The sequence below is a fragment of the Solanum verrucosum genome, unplaced genomic scaffold (genome assembly GCF_900185275.1).
Source record: "Solanum verrucosum unplaced genomic scaffold, falcon-dt-bn FXZP01000183.1, whole genome shotgun sequence".
In the NCBI taxonomy this organism is placed as follows: domain Eukaryota; kingdom Viridiplantae; phylum Streptophyta; class Magnoliopsida; order Solanales; family Solanaceae; genus Solanum; species Solanum verrucosum.
This window is the reverse complement of record NW_026020430.1, coordinates 4,474,358-4,495,532: the sequence shown is the minus strand read 5'-3', so window position 1 is coordinate 4,495,532 and position 21,175 is coordinate 4,474,358. Positions and strand designations below refer to the sequence as shown.

At 34.5% G+C, this 21,175-nt stretch overlaps 6 protein-coding genes, 1 long non-coding RNA gene and 1 other non-coding gene across 9 annotated transcripts; 3 read left to right on the top strand and 5 right to left on the bottom strand.

Moving 5' to 3' along the window:
• Positions 1 to 498: 498 nt before the first annotated feature.
• LOC125807524 (probable 3-beta-hydroxysteroid-Delta(8),Delta(7)-isomerase) lies at positions 499 to 4,226 on the top strand. The gene is made up of 5 exons (XM_049487247.1): positions 499 to 610; positions 1,980 to 2,166; positions 2,856 to 3,002; positions 3,111 to 3,219; positions 3,795 to 4,226. The coding sequence occupies exons 2-5, from the start codon at positions 2,019 to 2,021 to the stop codon at positions 4,054 to 4,056; spliced, it is 666 nt and encodes a 221-aa protein (XP_049343204.1). The 5' UTR covers positions 499 to 610; positions 1,980 to 2,018; the 3' UTR covers positions 4,057 to 4,226.
• A 1,235-nt stretch (positions 4,227 to 5,461) lies between these two features.
• Positions 5,462 to 7,179, bottom strand: LOC125807522 (NAD(P)H-quinone oxidoreductase subunit U, chloroplastic). Its single transcript, XM_049487246.1, has 5 exons — positions 6,896 to 7,179; positions 6,659 to 6,720; positions 6,460 to 6,549; positions 6,246 to 6,386; positions 5,462 to 5,737 (listed from the first exon to the last, which is right to left on the bottom strand). Exons 1-5 carry the CDS (start codon positions 7,137 to 7,139, stop codon positions 5,642 to 5,644), a joined length of 633 nt encoding a protein of 210 aa, XP_049343203.1. The 5' UTR covers positions 7,140 to 7,179; the 3' UTR covers positions 5,462 to 5,641.
• Positions 7,180 to 7,285: 106 nt separating this feature from the next.
• On the top strand, positions 7,286 to 7,357 carry TRNAD-GUC (transfer RNA aspartic acid (anticodon GUC)). Its single transcript has one exon. It is a non-coding gene; the product is annotated as a tRNA-Asp (tRNA).
• Positions 7,358 to 8,003: 646 nt separating this feature from the next.
• On the bottom strand, positions 8,004 to 9,043 carry LOC125807784 (uncharacterized). Its single transcript, XM_049487522.1, has 2 exons — positions 9,030 to 9,043; positions 8,004 to 8,559 (listed from the first exon to the last, which is right to left on the bottom strand). The coding sequence occupies exons 1-2, from the start codon at positions 9,041 to 9,043 to the stop codon at positions 8,004 to 8,006; spliced, it is 570 nt and encodes a 189-aa protein (XP_049343479.1).
• Positions 9,044 to 9,586: 543 nt separating this feature from the next.
• Positions 9,587 to 13,110, top strand: LOC125808078 (uncharacterized). Its single transcript, XR_007441678.1, has 2 exons — positions 9,587 to 9,704; positions 12,886 to 13,110. It is a non-coding gene; the product is annotated as an uncharacterized LOC125808078 (long non-coding RNA).
• LOC125808076 (photosystem I reaction center subunit XI, chloroplastic-like) lies at positions 9,630 to 11,357 on the bottom strand. The gene is made up of 3 exons (XM_049487863.1): positions 11,109 to 11,357; positions 10,155 to 10,380; positions 9,630 to 9,918 (listed from the first exon to the last, which is right to left on the bottom strand). Exons 1-3 carry the CDS (start codon positions 11,277 to 11,279, stop codon positions 9,653 to 9,655), a joined length of 663 nt encoding a protein of 220 aa, XP_049343820.1. The 5' UTR covers positions 11,280 to 11,357; the 3' UTR covers positions 9,630 to 9,652.
• Positions 12,699 to 14,424, bottom strand: LOC125808077 (photosystem I reaction center subunit XI, chloroplastic). Its single transcript, XM_049487864.1, has 3 exons — positions 14,149 to 14,424; positions 13,291 to 13,516; positions 12,699 to 13,099 (listed from the first exon to the last, which is right to left on the bottom strand). Exons 1-3 carry the CDS (start codon positions 14,317 to 14,319, stop codon positions 12,834 to 12,836), a joined length of 663 nt encoding a protein of 220 aa, XP_049343821.1. The 5' UTR covers positions 14,320 to 14,424; the 3' UTR covers positions 12,699 to 12,833.
• Positions 14,425 to 15,130: 706 nt separating this feature from the next.
• On the bottom strand, positions 15,131 to 19,738 carry LOC125807367 (FRIGIDA-like protein 3). 2 transcript variants are annotated; one of them, XM_049487065.1, is made up of 4 exons: positions 19,582 to 19,738; positions 17,092 to 18,161; positions 16,306 to 16,478; positions 15,131 to 15,706 (listed from the first exon to the last, which is right to left on the bottom strand). In XM_049487065.1, exons 2-4 carry the CDS (start codon positions 18,140 to 18,142, stop codon positions 15,293 to 15,295), a joined length of 1,638 nt encoding a protein of 545 aa, XP_049343022.1. In that variant the 5' UTR covers positions 18,143 to 18,161; positions 19,582 to 19,738; the 3' UTR covers positions 15,131 to 15,292. The 2 variants fall into 2 exon arrangements, with proteins under 2 accessions (XP_049343022.1, XP_049343021.1); XM_049487064.1 differs by having other exon boundaries at positions 17,092 to 18,153; positions 19,582 to 19,685.
• Between the last annotated feature and the right edge of the window lie 1,437 nt (positions 19,739 to 21,175).

The following is a 21,175-nucleotide window of genomic DNA, read 5'->3' as shown; positions in this document are numbered from 1 at the left end:
ATGCTCACACATATCACTTTTCTTTTAGATATTGAAAATCATAAATAGAACACATTGCTTAGTAAGAAATCACACAGATAGTAGATTTACAATGCGAAATAAGAATTTAAAATTTATGAATTTTAATAATTTTTAATATAGTAATCAAAATTATTGAATTCGATAGAATCTATCGTTGATATTTTAGATACGATTCTAATTTTTTTTTGTAAAAATTAAAAAAACAAAGCTTAAATTTCGAATATAAAAAGTGAATTAAGTAATAGTGGTCCCAAAATCGGCTTTGTATGCACTCCCTTGTCCCACCAGCCATTATCTTACTTTCACAACAATATAACTTTAAACTATACAGCAGAACTTCTTTATCAATATTATTTGTTCAAATATTTTTTTAGCGGTTATAACAAGATGATGTTATAAAATTAATTTCCATAAAAAAAGAAAAATAATTTATAAAATTTTTCTAAAGAAAATTATTTCCCATTACCATCCAAACAGAACTGTCAGAGTCACGTGCCTTTCTCACGTGACTCCAAATCTTTACTTATTTGTATTTCAGTGCTCTACTCTCTCAGCTTCTCTACTCTCTCCCTTTTCTTCTTCATCGCCGGTAAGTCAACTCGCACTGATCTGAAAAATTCTTAAGAGTTACCCTTTTGTAATTTTCTGTATTTTAATGGATTTTTTGAGCTATTTTAATGATTTAACCAAATGGGGTGCTAAAGTTCATGTCTTTATATGCATGTTTCAAGAATTATGTAAATTTTGGATTTAATAGTCATTATAATGTTTATATGTGAATAAAAGTGACTGAGAAGTGTGAAAGTCTCCTCCTTTAGGGTAATTACTAGTATATTTTGTTTGTACTTCTGTTTTGTGCTACATTTGCCTGAAAGTAAAAAAGGGATCTTGTTTTCTGTCATTTGTGGGAATTGGAATTTTAGAGATTTTGACCTTAATTTTCGTTTTTATATACTATAGGGTTTTTTTTTTGTTACTTTTGAAAATTTTACTCTTTTTTTTTTTTTCACCAGCATTAGTTTTCCTGATTTAGAGACCTAGTTGTGTTTGGTATTAAGGGAAATGTTTTGAAATTATTTCCTGGAAAAGTTTTTCAGATGTTTGGTTGGTGAGTGGAAAATATTAATTGAGGATCGATGTTAATAGCTTGTTTGACCATGTTTTTGGGAGACCATAAGTGTTTATTTGAAAAAAGTGAGGTGTTTGGCCAAGCTTTTGGGAGAAAATAAGTGTTTAATTGTTGCTCAAAAGTGTTTTTTAATTTTATTAGCCAAACACAAATTGTTCCTCACAACAAGTACTTTTTTTTGGAAAACACTTTTCAAAATAAGTTGATTTTAGAAGTTTGGCCAAACATGTTATAATTGTGAGAATCAAATTATGTTTTGTTTTGGGAATTTGATGAAATTTCTTAATTATTGAAAATAATGTTCAAGTGTTGTTTGTAGCAAGTATGTGGATTAAGAGTTGCGATATTTGTTAAAAGATGATTTTTTTATGCCATAGGTGAATTCTTTTGATGGAATTTTTTCCATGAGAAGTGTTGCCCAATAACTTCTTTAGTGAAATACTTTCTAGGAAATTGTTTTCCTCCTTTACCATACACATTGGAGAATCCCTAATTTGCCTTCTTCATCAGAATAATATGCAGTTGAAAAGAATGGAACGGATACAATGGTTTCACATAGTCAAGTCCAACTATTTTGTAGTTGAGGCGTAGTTGATTGATCACTTCCACTGATTTCACTATGATTCTTGTATTTTCCTTTTGTGCCCCGATTCCTTAAAAAAAGTTTAATAGCTGTAGGGTAGTTTCCGTCTGATTTTTGATAGATCGTCAAATTAGAGTTCAACTTATACTTACAAGTGAAGTTAGATGGGAATGTGAAAATTGTGGAGTAGCTCATTGAGTAACACCTTCTCTAATGTATGTACTTTGCTCATTCTGTGAATTGCAGATCACAGGAAAGGGTCCTCAAGTCAGGCACTGAGAAAAAATGGCAAGCCAGGGAGAAGCTCACCCCTACGTCCCGCATGATCTAAAATTGCCTGGTTTTGTTCCCCTATTCCTCTCACAGTCAGAAATTGTTGGTGTATATGGCATCTCATCCTTACTGGTTGTGGTGTTCATGTGGATATTCTCAGGTAATTATTCAATGATTATTGCATGACTGATTTATTCTCCTCTTCTCATCTTCTCCTTGTATAGTAATTTGCTTAGTATCTTATTCTTCATTTTTACTACTACCTATTGAGTCTTTCTATTTTGTTGTCATTATTTTCCTTTCAATCCTGATTACACTTCTTTTGACCCGAGGGTCTATCCGAATCGGCATCTCTACCCTACAATAGGGATAAGGTCTTCTTACGTCCTACCTTCCCCATATCCCACTTGTGGGATTACGATGGGTATGTTGTTGTAATTGCAGGCAGTCTTGACCATAAAAAAGAGAATCTAGTTTGATGTTAATGTCAACCCACAACTTTACTGACTTGTGAATGGGATTAAAGAAGATATTGAACCCTAAAACGTCGAGTTGTACAGCTTATCCTATGCCTCAATCAGGACTTCAAGCAGTCTTGACAATTATTTCACTTCTCAATTAAGCTCATGCAGCCCCCAAGTGTTAGTTTCATGTACTCAAAGTTTAGTAGTGAATGATAAATGAGGACATAAATTACTATCATGTTGGTCTTTTCTATCTAGTTCTATACTACATAATTTTCGGCTGCATTAGTGTTATAAATTTCTATATGCTAAGTCCATCTTTTTCATTCTCCATTGTGGCCACGTTTCGTTTTCTAACTTCATTTCTCCTTCTTTTCCTTGCTAGGGTTTGTTCCTAAATTATCAAAGACTGACAGGGTACTCATGTGCTGGTGGATTTTCACGGGCCTAACCCACATGGTCCTTGAGGGATATTTCGTTTTTACTCCAGATTTCTACCAAAAGACTAGTCCCGTTTACCTTGCTGAAGTCTGTAAGTCTCAATTTAGCAAGTCTTCTTACAAACAAGAACAGTTCTTTTGTATTAGGATATATTTCTAATTTGGCCTATAAAAGTACCAACACAAACAATATATTGCAGGGAAAGAATACAGCAAAGGTGATTCAAGATACGTAGGCCGAGATGCTGCAGTTCTTAGTGTTGAAGGGGTCACAGCTGTCATAGAGGGGCCAGCATGCCTTCTTGCAGTGTAAGTATCATTCTCAAGCGATATTAACTTGTCATGCACCTTGAGACTGTCAGAATCAATGTGCTTATCCTAAGGGGTTGCTTGTTCACATTCTAGTTATGCATGGACTTATAATGTACCGTATGTTATGCGAGAAATAACAATGAAGGATTGTATTGCAGTGAGCATTAATTATACAAGGAATAACTTAACTAATAATAATATACAGGGAATATAATTTTGATAAAGTAATAATACAAGGAATATAATGTAACAGTTACTTAATTCTCGTGTAATTTAATGTCGGTATTTTTTGATAGCGCCAACCAAACACTACATTAGATTATTGGGGATTATTTGTTCTTATACAACCATCCAAATGCTGCATTTAATTATGCGGATTGTTTTTCTTGGATAACTGTATAGCTATGTACCGGGTAACTCTTTGGAAAGTTGGGAAGAATTTTTTTGCCTCTGGGATTTGATGCTGGGATCATTTTGACTAAATCCTTTCAACCAAACTACTAGTAAAAGTATATGGACGGGGCAGGAAGATGTATTCAAGTTTGACCTCATTGTTCTTTTGGCATTGGCAGGTATGCTATAGCTACTAAGAAGGCATACAGGCACGTACTTCAACTATCCATTTGTTTGGGGCAGCTCTATGGCACGGCTATATACTTCATAACAGCTGTCTTGGAAGGCGACAATTTTTCTACAAGCCCCTTCTATTACTACGCTTACTATGTCTTTGCAAATCATTTCTGGGTTTGGATACCAAGTCTCATAGTGATCCACTGCTGGAAGAAAATATGTGCTGCTGTCAACGTCCACGAGCAGAAGACCAAGACCCGCTGAGATGATTCTAAACATTGATATCCAAAAGCCTCAACTGAATAACATTGTCACGATTCTATTTCTTTGTATGGTTGTTGAGTTTAATTGTCTTCATTAGAAACAATACTGGGATGGAATATTATCTCTGTTCTAGAAATCTGCTCATTCCTTCTGAAATATGTCATTCTATATCTATGTTCTACGTCTATATTTCTTAGTTCAGCCTCTTGTATACCAGGTCGCATGAACCCCTTTTGATGTCCTACGATTCTGCTAGTTTAGAAAGAAAGAAGGAGAAAAGATTGAAAAATACTGGTATGATGCCAAAATAAATTCTGCATTTCTGCAACTTGCAACAACAAATAAAATCTGATGATTACTCCACACTGCACTATGCATTGGTGCCATAAGTTAACAAGAGCTTTTCTCAAAGCTTCCAATGTAAGCTATGCAAAACAATCTAATACTTTAATTTAGATTCTAATCAAGTTATTGTTAAGGGATGACAGTGTTGTGATGAGCTGTCAGCAGTGGACCAGCTTTTTTATTTTAAATTTAAAATTTCCCAGGACTATAAATACTACTATCATCTTGGTTTATAGTGAAGAACAATGTACACTTGAACAAGTTTTATCAAGAGTTTACGTGATCTTTGAGTTTAAAGTTTGCGTGACTGGCTAAACCTCGGGTTTTGAAATCCATGACGACTTGACCTAAACAAAGGATATTTACGAAATAAAACATGTATTATGATTGTATACATTATAAGTTCTTTCATCTTAATTGATTTCTAATGGTTGCAAACATTAAAATCTTTAATTTTACTTATTTGAGTTATAAATTTATAATGTGCAAAACATAGGAAAAGAGCTAGTAACGAAGATTTGAGATATAAAAACTTAGCCTAAGACTAACCAACTTTTGAGTAAATGTCACTGATTTGAGGTAACACTTTTAGATCGAAAGAATAAAAGTGGTATGCATTCAATTTGGTTCAGAAACGATTAAATGTAGTATAAGATTGATAAGCTGATATACTAGCATTACCAGATGGGATTTTCTATTTACCCAACATAATTCATACAATCTTGGTGAATACAATCAATCTTGATTTCTCTTTCTATAAATTATCAGTTTAAATTAACATTGTTGAAAGTTACATGTTATTAATTGATAGTTTGATACTACAAATCGTTCAAATCCCCCCAAACTTTCACTTTTCTTTGGAAATAAGTAGTTAATAGTTAATACTAGTAAATAATTGCATACTACTTAGTTCTCGCCTTATTCCAAATATTAAGTCCATCTACTAAGCTATAGGTATAAATTTAAAACTACTAACAATGAGGGGATCCTAATTGGAAGATTAGAACTCCCCTGGAGAAAGAGAATGTGAAAAATCCCCTGGTGTGCGTTGGAAGATAAAAGGTAAATTTACATTGATGATGCAAAATAATTATTACATTATTAGTGTATAAAATTTAAATACAAAAAAAAAACATAGAATTTCATAAAAATGCAACAATTGAAGGTTTAAGTGTATATATGTTACACGAAAATGAATATCATTTTGCATATTATATGATAAACATATATAATTTTCTTTCTAGAGATTAAGGGCAATTGATAAGACAGCAGCTAGTACAAACCAACCTAAAAAGAAATATCCCACTAGTATTGTTGGTTCCACATCTTCTGGCTCCTGTAATTATGTTTATATACAATTAAAAAACGTAAAGTATTATTGATAACTCAGGTTATAATCATTTTCTGGTCTGGCTGAAGGAATAATTAATTTACAGTATGTTTGGTGAAAATGTTATCTTACTTATTTTCTAATGTTTGATAAGTAATTAAGAAAATATTATTTCAATAGACTTTTTTTAAAAAAAAAAAAATTTAAGTGAGTTTTGATATAATAATTACTCCCTCCGTTTCAAAAAAAAAAATGACTTCCATTCCTTTTTATTTTGTTTCAAAAAGAATGACCTCTTTCTTTTTTTGGTAATATTTTTAATTTCAGTTTTCTACGTGGCATGTTTAAAGCCACAAGATTAAAGGGTAATTTTATACATTTGACATAACTTTAATTTAGGACCACAAGATTCAAAAGTCTTTTTTATTTTTTTAAACTTCGTGTCAAGTTAAATTAAACCATTCTTTATGAGACGGAGGGAGTATTAATTAAGTGATGGAGAAAAGAGTAGTACCTGAGGAGGAGGAGTCCCCGTAGAGGGCGGAGTTGGATCAACCTCAAATGGCCATTTGTAATCATCCGGTGCTTCGCTCCTTACCAAACTCCAATCATACAGCCTTCTCTCCTCTGGTGTTGACAAAATTGAATATGATTCCTATATATGTCAAAAGAAAAATTAATCTCTAAAACTTTGTTTATTATTAATAGAAATGAAATGAAATTAATACTTTTAGGAGTTGAAGCTTCTTGTTAAGCTCTTCTTCTACCAATCCCTCATTCATAATTTCTTCAACTTTTTTCTTGTACGCAACTGGAACCTATATAGATATTGTACGAATACAAGTCAAACACTAAGAACAAACATCAAATGAATTAATGGGTGAAAAAGAGAGAAAAACAAAATTAAAGAGATGCTTTTGTGTGGACCTCAGCATATGAACATTTTCTTGAAAGTCCTAGTATTCCATAGTGATCTATGTCTGTTATTGCTGCATTCTAAAATGTAACTTATTAGTCAAATGAAGGACAAAAATAAAAAAAATCAGATGAACAAATCAAATTTAAAATCTTCGAAAACAAAGTTTAATTTCAATACACTTTTGCAGTGTCATGTTAGTGATAAGAAAAGTGAATTGTAAAAATAAATGAAATGGAAGAAAGCACCTATGCCAAGAAGAGCTTTTTCGACGTTAAGAGCAGAGATAATAGAAGGGGGAATTTCAACAGGTGAGGTTTCATCTGTGCCTATAGCTGAGGCTGTGTCGCTACTGCTGGAGTTTCCAACTATTAAAACCAATTTTCTGCTCTGTTTTCGGAAACTTATAAAACAAGATATATTGGAGGCTATGTAATTTTGAGTTGTAATTGTTGGGAACTTTTGGGTGTAAATGTTGGGAGTTGCAGCCATCCTGGATATCTTCTTCTCTATATTTGTTTTCCTTTCTTCTTTACCAATTTAGATAAAAAGGATGGCCAATTCAGCACCTTTCATTCCCAATCTATTACTATTAAATTAACAATATCTTTCATTGTATAAAATAAGCAGACAACAAAGTCGTTGTAGTATAGTGGTAAGTATTCCCGCCTGTCACGCGGGTGACCCGGGTTCGATCCCCGGCAACGGCGTTCGTTTTTTTTAAGTAACTAACAAGGTGAGTAGCCAACCAATTGAGCTACTAAAATTCTCCGAATTTATACATTTTGAGATATCTATGTTCTCCGTCTATATTTCTTAGTTCAGCGTCTTGTATACTAACACTACCAGGTTGCATGAAAGAAAAGATAAAAAAAAACGGTATGATGCCAAAATAAAATTCTGCATTTCCGCAACTTGCAACAACAAATAAAATCTGTAGATTATTACTTAAAACAGCCTCACTAACTCCACGAGATAGTGGTAAAGTCTGGTACACTCTAGACCTGGGATTTCACTGGCCAGGTATGTTGTAGTATTACTTAAAAATCACTGCACTATGCATTGACGTGATAAATTAACTATATATTACTACTATATTACATATCTTAACAAGAAGGAAAATCTTCCATATGACTTCCCTGTCCATCACCTAAACAATTACAATAGGTCCCCTTACAAAGGGTCTGTACTTAGCCGTAGATTTGACGTACTGGACCAAAGATGAAAAACAAGATATGAAGCTCCTGTGAGGTAGCAAATGTTTGATAGAATAGTTGAAGTGCACACAAACTAATCCAGACACCACTGTTATTAGAAAACAAAATAGGATTTGATAGAATTAGAGAGCTTGACAAATCAAGCAGTCCTGTTTTCATGGGGGTGGACGTTTGCGTGGATAAATGCATACCATGCAGCAGAAATATACACCAAAAGACCAGAAGAAACGAGGATTATGAGGAAAGTAACTGATAGAATAGTAGATTTAGCTCCACAGAATAGCATCCCAGTCTTGATCTCAATCACATTCAACATAGAAACCATGAGAAACAAGCACCCCAGAACAGAGGAAATGGCTGTCATCAACATTCCTGCTCTAAGGAGTGTACCATTGACAATAACACTGAAACCATGAGACAGATCTTCGCTATAGAGAAGATTGAGGGAGAGTTTTATGGCCTGTGCTACTAGTGATGAGAAGAGGAAGAAACTGAACGAAAGCACCTCGAAGATCACTAATTGTTTTACTGTTAGAATCCCTGGCTGACAACGTTCGCTACTGTTGAGGCTCTTTTGCCCTGGAGATGCAAGAGATAGTCCCACAAAAATGGCAATGGTAAAGAGTGAGTTCACATTTATGACTCCGTCTAGAGCTGTCACGACTACACTGTGCTTGCCACTGCTGCCTGAGTTTCTGGCAAATGGCAAAAGCAAGATTATACATATAGGTTATTTTAAAAATGAACAAAAAATTAAGGGTAGCGGAAGGGGAAATCAGGGAGGGAATTCCCTCACCAACAAGGTGAAAGTTCAGGTAGTCAACCAACTGAGCTACTAAAATTCTCCGGATTATACATTTAGGTTATGTCTTTTACCAACTATAAAATTTCGTAACAATTCAAAACAAAGCCAGCCAACCATTCTAAACATGTACATAACCAGTAAGCTAACACATTAAAATGCCTAAAAAACAAAGGATTCAAACTATACATATACTATCAGTTCTATCACTCCAATTTAACTGATTATAGCATGAGAAACTCGCGATTTTTTTTTTATTACCAGCAAATATTTGTCATAAATATATCTTGCACTTGCTTTATAAGCAACATAATTCATATAAATATTCTTTACAATAACGTTAAAATGTAATAATCTACATACTCTGAAGGTGCCATGGCTGTGCTCTAAAGCTGAAATGAGTAGTTATGTATTTGTTTTCTAGTAATGTTTACAATGACTGAAAAAAGTAATCTACAGGCCCTGAGGTTTTATACATGTGTTATGTGTATCCTCAATTTGGAGGTAAAGTATTTTAATGCATGATTTGCATGGAGAGAGAGAAATATTTGGTTGAACTGTTCATTTTTTTTGGATTTGGATTAATTTGCTTACTTGTAAAAGGCTATGATAGAATTTAAATAGAGTGAGTAACAATTAAAGATAATATTCTAAAGAAAAGGTAAGACATCTGCATTTTTTATGAGTTCAATCGTTCTTTACAAATATTCTTTTAGTTATATGACTCCCTTTTAAAAGATTATTCTAGCATGTACCCAATCAGCTCGATTTCTTCGACTCAGAGTCATGCTGACTTGAAAAATGTAAGAATTTTATATACAGTCAAGTCATTTAAAAGGTCACTAAAGATAACTACAAGTTATAAAGAATAAGACAAGTAACTCGTTACAACGAGTTAAATTGCACTCCTCCAAGAGCTTAGTAGTTCAATATACATCTTTCATATCCAATTTAACATTCAAAATAGTTACATCAATTAAAGAAATTTACTTAACAAAGTAAGGAAGATCAAGAACATATAGGAGGAAATAAGCCCAAGTGACACCAGAAATTCCACCAAAAAAGAATCCACCAGTGAATTTAGCCCATCCATCTGCAGTTTGCAATTGATCTGGCACTTTTTTCCTGCCAGTCAATGTTAATGCTGGTGCTGTTGATGGATCTCCTTCTTTGAATGATGAAATTCCATAAATTGTCAAACACATACTAAGAATCACAACAAGTCCTGCTGCTGCCAAAGAACCAGCTCCCCCTGCAACAATAGTAACAATATTTTCGACACAGAACTTAGATACATATGTGTACACATACATTTCGAAAGAAATGACCTTTTTAGACCATGGTCTAAAATTTTGTAGATGTTAGATGACAGTTTAATGTTTTGTCTATTTGCACAACTCTTAAAAACTAGGGACATCTATGGTGTGAATCAACCGCGAGTTATACAGATTAAACTCATCAAGTTAAAATTCTAAAGTCTGACTTTACCTGCATAGTCTGTGTTTCTTAACGGACCAGCCTTTACGAATGGGCCAACTAGTAAGAATCCATGGGCCAGGCCCACTTCTACTCCCCGGAGAAGTGGGTTCACCGCGGTCCGGTAGGCAGGCAAGTTGGAGAGGTACCATGCAATCAATGGACTTGAGGTGACTGGAGTTTCAAGACTTCCAATGAAAGGGTCACCATTAAGGGGCTGAATCACTTGGAAAGTTGGCTGCAGAATCAAGAAAAACAACACAAAGCAAAGGACAGTTATTGAGTAATAATCAGATCCAACAAACCAAAATTTACATTTTTGTTAGAAATTTTTTTCTTATAAGATAAGCTTTAGGTATGGCATTTGATTTTTTTTTTTCAAATCCCCTTTCAGGATTCCTTGCTCTGTCACTAGCCAAAGAATTAAATTACTGAATTTCCTCTACACAAGTGAAACTTTTTGTGTAATGGCAAAAGATGATTAAAAAAAGGTTAGTTCCATATATAGTTGCGCTTAGAAACTCTACGCTCCCTATTAGATTAAGGCATGCTCTTGAAACTTGATTTTAGATTGCAAGTTTGAATTCTAGGTGTGGCATTTAAATAATTTTCATTAGAATTTTAAGCTCCGCCACTTATCTAAAGAAAACACACAGAAATCCAAACTATAGGTGATTTTTTCCCATTTGTCCGAGCCTCAGTGGACAGAATTACTCGATACATTACAGTTTTTTTAAATTTATGGGATCTAAACAATAACTTAGTATTTTGGTTACTAGGTTCTGAATAGATTATTGAACATATTAAGTGAATCTATTTGACACAAATATAAAATCTACTGATTCGACTCCCGGCTGAGTTAGTTGAGGCATGTACAAACTGATCTGAACATTATAATTTCTCTCAAAAAAAAGTTGTCAAATTCAAGAACATGATAATAAGAAGAGTGATGATTAGTTATCTTACTTTATCAGCTTGGACAGCCTTGACGGTGAAGCAAGACTTTCTTGTTGAAGGGAAAATCTTAAAAGGTGCACCAGAAATGCCTTTGGGAGTAACAAGGCCGTGACCTCTGGTTAAAGACGAAGCAAAGCTGCTCTTCAACTGGCTAGCCATTGTGGATGCTGCAGTAGCCATTTTAGAAAATATTGTTTGGCTCTGTTTGTTTGATCAGTTAGTTAGAATATAACAAAAGATGCAGACAAGTCTTGTTAATGACTGGCAAAGAAAATCTTTTGGGTTTACAGATTGGTGGTTCTTAGGATGGATGAAACTCTTACGTGGGAGCTTCTTATTGGTCAGTTTTGAAACATTATCTCTTATCCGAACTGCATTGGTCAAGAATGGATCATTCATAGCTAACTTGATTTTTGTTAAAAGAACAGGGAAAGAATGTCCCTATTTACACCCTTCGGCTCAAGTTTGAAACCTCTTGTCAGCGAAAGCAAGGGGTTTGTCTGGGTCAAGTTCGTCGCACCAGGCTTGTCTAGTGCGGGTTACTCTCTTGTGTGTGGTTTGTGAGCTATATTGCATAAAAGCAGGGGTTTTACACTATGCACACCCAAAATATAGCCATGGTGGGTTTCCTTTGTCCTAAAAAAAATTTTAAAAAAAAATCCCTATTTACACCAAATTGACTAGTTTTACATTAAGAGATACAAATTAAAATTGAAAAGGGATTAAGTACTTTTGGACTTCGGTATCGTTACTAGTTGAGTTGCGCAAATCAGCTGATAGTCGAATATTTTTTGTTAATATGAGAATTTGTCACTCAAGCAATTTTGTAGAGTCGAGAGCCTAAAGGAAAAAAAAATTTCATTATATATTCCAAAAGGGTAACAAAAATCAAAACAAACCAAAAGGGTAAAAGCGTGACCCTCTCACACGCCTTATAGTAAAGGGTGTTAAATTTTTTTATTGAAAGGCGTGTGAGAGTCGAGCCATGTAAGGTGTTTTGGCTCCCACGCCTTCCCCTTAACGGGATAGGAGCATAGTTGAACCAGTTTGCTAACGGCAAGTGCATTTTTGTTATGTTTTTAATAGTTTTGAGGCATTTTTGAACCAAAAACCAAATGGATGATATTTTATTTCCAATAGTTCAAAGGTGACCATTTTCCGTTGATTAAATTAAAACAATTTATATGTAAGACATGTATCTTATATTTGATTCCATTTTTGACATGCATATAAACCAATTTCAAGCCAAATTTGTATTTCGTAAACAGCAATCCATTTAGTCTTTAGACTAAACAATCCAACTTGAACTGGTTGATTTGGAGAAACCAACTTCTTCTTTTTTGATAACCATGATGTCTGGACCAACTTTCGCACACCTCAACTAGATGGAAAGAATCATCTTAGATTTGAACCTGAAATCTCATGACTCTCAACCACTTCATTGACCACTAGATCACGCCCTTGAGTACTAGAAATCACTTTTTTTTTTTCTTTTTTATATAACCAAGACAAGCTCAAGATTAGCCGAGACATGCACCCAACACATTACACACATTATGCATTGCGCGATCACCACTAAACTAGAGCCGGAGGCAAGAATTAGAATCAAGAACGAAATGTGCGGATATGCTAGCATTTAAAGTAAACATTCATTACACTCCTCCAAGAGATCAGCGGTTCGATATACAACTTTGATATATCCAATTTAACATTCATATATAATAGTAAAGAAATTTACTTAACAAAGTAAGGAAGATCAAGGACATAAAGGAGGAAATAAGCCCAGGTGACACCAGAAATTCCACCAAAAAAGAATCCACCAGTGAATTTAGCCCATCCATCTGCAGTTTGCAATTGATCTGGCACTTTTTTCCTGCCAGTCAATGTCAATGCTGGTGCTGTTGATGGATCTCCTTCTTTGAATGATGAAATTCCATAAATTGTCAAACACATGCTAAGGATCACTACAAGTCCTGCTGCTGCCAATGAACCAGCTCCCCCTGCATACAATCGGTCGAGTTCGTCATCTATTATATATACATAAAAAAATTGACCTTATATATAAAGTGTAATTTTTCGACAAAGGGGGTTCAGAATCCCCTTCCGCCCCTACTTGTAGTAACATGTTAGTTAACAGCATATAGAACTCAAACTCTATGTGTAAAAATTGAAACTAGGAATTGGGCTTTACCTGCATAAGCTGTGTTTCTTAATGGACCAGCCTTTACAAAAGGCCCAACTAGTAAGAATCCATGGGCCAGGCCCACTTCAACTCCCCGGAGAAGCGGGTTCACCGCAGTCCGGTAGGCAGGCAAGTTGGAGAGGTACCATGCAATCAATGGGCTTGAGGTTACTGGAGTTTCAAGACTTCCAATGAAAGGGTCACCATTTAGGGGTTGAATCACTTGGAAAGTAGGCTGCATAACCAAAGAAGATCAGGACATGAATTAGTTAAAATTATTGGGAGTCAATTAAGCAAAGTCTGGCACATGTACATGATTCGAAGAGGGTTCAATTGAATTCTATTGTTGAAAAATTGTATCATGCATGGTGGCAGGGGCGTAGCTACTTGACACCCTTCGTCGGGAAATAATATCGTATATATAAGTAAAATGATATACGAAGTGATTAAATAACATATTTTAGACACCCTTGACAAAAAAAGTGTTGTAGCCTAGTGGTTTTAGATGTCTTGAAAGAGCCTTAAGTGCTCATGTGTTTAAATCTCACTATCAACAATTTTTCCCACCAAAAATTGTAATTAGGAAACTTATAAGATGCAAAAGGGGTGGAGCTACGTGGTTTAAAAGGGTTTCAATTGAATCTACTTTATAGAAAAATCATATTGTGCATATAGCCGGAATACTTGATATTTAACTTATAATTAAGCATAAAAAAATCTGAAATTGTATATGTTTGGATTTCATATGTGACATTTTATCATATTTTCTGAATCTCCTAGTTAAAATTTCTGATTTTCGAAAAACACAAAGAAAATATTGAAAATCAAGAACATGATAGTAAGAAAAGTGGTGATTTGGTATCTTACTTTATCAGCTTGGACAGCCTTAACGGTGAAGCAAGACTTTCTTGTTGAAGGGAAAATCTTGAAAGGTGCACCAGAAATGCCTTTGGGAGTAACAAGGCCGTGACCTCTGGTTAAAGACGAAGCAAAGCTGCTCTTCAGCTGGCTAGCCATGGTGGAAGCTGCAGTAGCCATTTTGCAAATATTGTTACACTTAGGTCAGACAGGAATATAACTAAGATTCAAACATGAACATGAGGATTTTTTAAATTTTTTGCTGGCAGACAAAATTTGTGGTTCTGAAGTTGGATGACTCTTACGTGGGAGCTTGTGATTGGTTATAAAATAATAAAACGTTATCCCTTATCCATACCTCATTGGTTAAGAATGGATGATCAACACTACATGATTCCTATGGACCTTTATTCTTTTTCATTTTTGTAAGTTCAATTTTTTAATGTTAAGAACCCAGTTTTTACATTTCAAAATCACTTGAAGATTATTACAAATAATAACCCATAATTAGTAAGTGAATTTAATCCTCGCATCAGAAGGGCACAAACAATTGAAATCGGGAACTCATATCACCTTTGTTGAAAAGGGAGAGGCATTGATAATTGGATTCCGTCTCTTCTATTACATTTACATTACATTACAAAAAAGTCATTCACATCATGATCGATCTACGTCCAAGCATAGCACCCTGCTTATTTAGCTTCTATTACATTTACATTACATTACAAAAAAGTCATTCACATCATGATCGATCTACGTCCAAGCATAGCACCCTGCTTATTTAGCTTACAAAGCTAGCTTTTACTAATGAATGAGCAAACCGATCTGACTATCACGGGTGGCTCATTTTACCGGGACGAGAACAAGTTCGACATTTCTTTGTTTCCCTGATTTGGTACACACTAGCAAGTAGACAAACTAGTTTATATATAATTTTTAGTAGCATCACGAAACAAACGTTAAACACGAGATTAATGGATATAAACATGAAACACAGTGCATATATTCAAAGATTAAAATATCAGCTTTTACACCAGATTAGAAATAGACAAGTAGGCTACATTCAGTATTAAATTCGCCCACACGAGCAAATTAAGCAAACTCCAAGGTTAAACACTAATAGTTAAAAGGGATAATCATCAAAGTTTCCTTATCAGTGCAGGTAAGGAGCCTTGTAATGGTAGCCATTTCCAAAAAAGTCGTGGCCAGGAGAGAAGTTGTAAGCAGGAGCACCCATGAATGATGGAACGTGGGTGCTGGTCGGTCCAGGGTAAGCATATGGTCTGTCATAAACGGGCTGCGGGTACCTATCAGTCATTCTTGGATAGAAGTTCTTCTCAGTGACGACATTATTTACTCGGGGGCCATTTCCGACACCATTGGGACGAGGTCTTTTGGATTGAGGTTTTGCAACTTCAGTTGCCTTTTTCTTGTCGGCCTTCACTTTCTCCAGCTGATGAACCCTTTTCTGAAGGGGATCCACAAGGTATTGCTCCTCAAGCTTATGGTCTTCAATGCATTTTAATACAGCCTTTAGTGCAGACAACTCTTTCTCATTGACATCATTCTGGGGAAAAAACAATTAATTATTCCAAATGACTAGATAAAATAAAAATTACACCCCTTTACAGCAAGCCTGGAATGGATTAGTATTTAGGTACCAAGGTCGAGTGTTCGATCCTCATGTAGTGTAATGCCCTAAATTTTGTGCCTTTTTGGCAATAGAGGAAATAGAGTCGGGAGGTATTAAACCCCTGGCCTTTTATACTGTAAAGACTTGAGTAAATCCATGAGATCTAATTATTAACGATCCCTTGAATGAAAAATCATTCTCATATGATATGCAAAAAAATAGTTTCAACAAACTTAAAATGATAGTAATTTTTTTTAAAAAGTACTCATCCTCCTCTGATAAGTTGCAAATTATGCACATTTTTGTGTTTCCGAAATGATATTTTTACAATATGTTCACTTTTTAAATTGTGACACCGCTAATGAAAAGTTCTACATACACAATTGCACACCCCAAAGGAACAGGAGGAAAAAGAGGTTTTTATATATGGACCATGACACAACAGTAAACACTGAACAGGCATCATTTGGAAAGCAAAATGATAAAAAGAAAAATGTCAAAGTCCAAATTATACCAACGCACAAGGAACAAACCTGCACAGTAGGTGATGCATTTCCAGAATTGAGAGGTGTAGATGCTTTGCTAGCTTCATTCAAGTAGGATTTCAATAGAGAAACAGGCGGAAACTGCTCTGTCAGCTCAAATGCAAAAGCTAGATTAACAGCGTCTATATGTCTTCCATTGTTTATCAACACATCAATAACACCTGTATAGAGCAAGCAGCAAACCATTCAAGCAGATAAGAGAAATGAAGCTTTAGCTTATTTTTTTGATAAGTAAGACTGCACTGACAAGTAAAGTATCTTCACAATGTCAGTTCTCTAAAAAAACAATTATGTGCAACCATTTATACTAAAGTATGGATCAGTAACCTAGAAAAGAAGGTAAGCAACTAGCTAACAACAAGTTTAAAATGTTTTACACCGTCAATGTATACATGTAAAAAGCACAAAAAAAGGGAAATATCAAAGATGTGACGTATTCCTTTGCAGTCAAGTGTCTGGTGAATTTGCTTATGTGCTTCAAATCGCTTTATCATTCTAGCATTATATGTTACTTCCTATTTTTAAAGTTTTCCATTCGTATCAAATTAAGTTATTAAATATCTAGACTCCAAATGAATTAAGACTTTCAACAAGCTAGATGAGAACACTGCATTCTGTAATTTTTACCATGATATAACTATTTTTGAACCATCATAAGATTACTCTTTGAAAAATCAAGGGGAGAACCAATAAAGAGGCCTTAAGAACTCGTAAAAAATAGAAAATGTAGAAAAAAACCTTGAACAGTTAATTCTACAAGTTATGGAAACCAACCTGGCATTCTGTCAGATAATCCAAGGGAACGACAGAGATCAGCTGTTTGGCGACGACGTGAAACCATGGGTATCAGCTTGGATAAGTTCTCCTGGTTAAAGTTGGAACTAATACTAAAAGTAGCAAGTAGCTGTAAGAATGCATGAGCCTCCAAAGAATTTCCATTATTTGCATCAACGTCAAGTTCATCCAACTTCGGGTTCCACTCTTCAGCAATAGCTTTTGCACGTCCTCTTATATTTTCTGATATTATACTTGAAATGGAATCTATATCCAGGGTGTTCAATAAAGTACTGAGGCATTCCAGCAACATAATACAAGTTCGTCGCAGTCCCAAAAGATTAGCATCTTTTTTAGCATCAGAAATAGACACATCAGAGTTGTAAAACCCGTTCAGTGAATCCAGAACCAGAGAGGCAGGATTGGTTGACGCTCTTAAAGCAAGTGGAATCTCCTCCCTGAGTGCTGCCAGGTTTTTACGGTTGTCTGATATGAATTTGTGCAGACCTTCAGAATCCATATTTCGGCATAGATTCACTAGCTCTGGATAAGACTTAACTTCCACAACACCATCCTGAAAAGATTTCCATGTATCCCCTGTAACATGCCCAATCTCTGTTACATTATCGGGTTTCTCTTCCAGAACAGATGGCTCGTCTTGAACTTCACAATTAATGACAGTTGGTTCCACAGAACAAGGATTCCTATGCTTCTCCAAAGCAATTGAAATGGCAGAAACTGCTGCATCTCTTTTCTCCTGGAGCCTCTGAAGAGAAGCTTGCTCTTTAGCAATAACAGCTGTTTGACGCTTCTCCAATATCTCTGTAGATTGAACAATTTTTGTCTCAAACTCCTTCTCTTGGTCTTCCAGTTCAGTGAAACGCCTCTTCAAGGACTTCTGAAGCCCATTAAAGTGCTCTTCAAGTTGCTTCCACTGCAGGTTGAGAGTAACAGCACGGTGACTTTCCAACTCAGCGAATGCTTTCTGTAGTTGCTGTATCTTAGATGTTGTGGAGTCCATCAATGTTGCAACTGATTGTGTATCTTCCATGGCGAAATTCCCTGATAAACTATTGAAATTTCAATAAATGCTTTTGAGATAATTGTGATAAAGCAACAAAATGCTCATACCTTTGTCAAATAAAATTCAGAAGTTTTAATGTTAGATATTTATGATGTTGCATAATTATTTGTAGACAGATTATTGAAAGAGGTCATACATATTACACACCTACTAGTACGAAGACAAGCCTAATTAAAATTTGTTTTAAGAATCTGAATACCTAAATTTTTCTTCTAATCCTTCAACTTCTCTTTTTATAAAGTATGTCAGAGTTGGTCATAAATGCTCCTAAACTAATTTCACATTACCAATGCTAATAGAGCCTTTCCCAGTACAAAATACCTGCTACTCTTTTTGAAAGAGTTGCTGAGAACCCAAAATAGATCATAGTTACAGGTTCTTCACCTATAGCCAAAAAGAGAGAAAATGGCAGACCCAAAAACAGAGAGGGAAAAAAGTTATTTTGGGGTAAGGGGTGAGAGTATTTGGCGATTAAAACAGAAAGCGGTTTAATTTTGATTACTTGCAAGACTTTGCAACCCAGGACCTCATTATTTTCAATCTGTATATAGTGATTAGTGAATTATAACATACTGTGTTAAGGTTAAGCTGGTCAATCCCATAGTTGCGACTGATAATACTAGTAAGTTGTGATCTCTTTTGTATCTTATATGACCATGTCAAAGTTATCATAAAAGACTAATTCACTTAGCTCATTGTACTTGATATTTTTTTTTAAATCTTATTGCTTGTTCACTAAAGGCATGCATGCAGTAGAAAAGCAAAAACTATGCCAAACACTGTAAATCTTGCCACATTTGATTCTTTTTCCTATCCATTTGGTATGAGAAGAAACATAATGATCATTTCTTTGACGTCCTAATTCAGTAAAACTCCTAAATTAGGCCAACAACTACTAAGTAAACGTAAATGTGCAATATTACCCGTAGAAAAACAACAGGTAACTCGAAATTCAGGATCAACAGATGTAGAAAAATAATACTCCATAGAATGCATTGTCAAAATGTCACGTTACTAAAAGAGCTATATAAAAACACAAAATACTTGCATCAATTCTCAAACAATTTATTTTTAAAAAAAAATAAAAAAAATTAGAGAGCCGGCGAAACAGAGCCGGCAGCAACATACTCGTCAATAGACGGAGTATAATTTCACTGAAGCTCAAGTAAACGACAGTATTTATACTGACGATCGACAAAATACACTGACAAAATAAAAAGATCAACTACTAAAATCCAAAAAAAACTTAGCTCCAACGAGCATTCAAAAAAGCAAACTTCACAACTACTGATAAAAAGTAAAACTCTACTAGTTAATTGTTGACGATAAACACTTGATCTGAAGGTACTGAATGACGGTAACGAAGGCAACAAAGCAAACTAAATAGAATTTCAGAGTGAACTTACACGATCGGCGTCGGCGGTGATAGGCGAAGAAGAGGTGTCGGCGCCAAATCACGCCGGAGAATTCAGACCATTTTGGGTTGGGGAGGGTTAGGGTGTAGGGATTTGAGGGAGAAAAAAGAGGAAAGTGAAATGGAGAGTACAATTTATTATCCAGCTACCCGACAGAGACCACTCACTCACGCAGACAGCGCACAAGCCACAATGAATAAAGAGCTTTCTACTACAGTACTCCCTCCTTTACAGCTTTTTTTTAAAAAAATAAAAAATAACACCAATTAATTTATTTTTTTATTTCTTCTATCTCAATTTATGTGATATCGTGATTAGATGAGGACATGACTCAGCTAGCTAGCGGTTGGCCATAAATTTTTAAATATTTTTAGCAAGTCATTTTTGGGTAAAATTTTACATGCGTTTGGCATAGAATTTCAGAGAAATATTTCACTTTAAAAAAAATATGTTTTATACTTATAAGTTTTAAAAATTAACTAAAATAGTCATAAGCTTGTATTATCATTTTATAATGAAAATGTTTCATGAAAAGCTATGACAACGAGCATAATTAGTATGAAGTTGAAAAAAAAGGAAGAAAACAAAAGGAAAATATCATTGATTTGTATATGAAAAAAATATTGCTACTACTTGTAATTGGAAGGTGTTTAAGCATTTTGATATCAAAATTAAAATATTAAGTACATATATTAGTGGGTATAAATTGACAAGAATGTGGTCATTACAATGATGTAACTCTTGTAATTACTATAGTCATGATCTACCACTAATTCCACATATTATTCTACTTCATTATACCTTGTGACTTAGGTAACCTCTGGGCTATCACCCAGTTTTCTACTCATTATCTTCATATTTATTGTAAGGAAGAATTCTTCACCTATAAATAATGTGGTTTTACTTTTTTATTGGGTAGAGGAGATATATTCCCAAGAAAGATGAGAAGTGTGAAATAATATTTTAGTGTGTAGTAGCGAAAGAGAGAGTTTGAGACAAAGAAAAGTCTTCAACTATATTCACTATATAAAAGAGAGTAATTATATATTGAAGGAATGTGTTTTTTGTGTGGAGCTTTGGACTCTTCAACTAAATTCGCAGTTGTTTGAGTTCTACGACGTTATTGGGTTGTTATATCCTGAAAGGGACAAATCGAGAGTGATATTGCTTGACGGTGAAAATTATACCGTAGTGGACTTGAATCTCCTGAAAGAGAATATTATATTCGCGCCTCAGTCTGAATGATTTGTTTATTCACTTTTGTTCATTTTATTTTCAACTGTAATTTATTGTATTTGTGGTATATTACACCAACAGGAAGTGGCTTCAAAAAACAAGTTCGAATAAAAATTGTATACATATGTACACAATAGTATAAATTTTGTACAACAAACTATGAATAAAATTTAGTCAAAAACTATAAATGATGGGTGTTTTTTATAAAATATAAACATTTGAGGTAATTTTAAAATTTCTACAAAAAAAATCAAATACTATTTTTATTTTTTTTGTAGAGCTTTTTTTTGGGGAGTAAAGGTTGTTTCTTGTCCTTCTGTTTATGTTACTATTGACTGTTTTCTTTTAC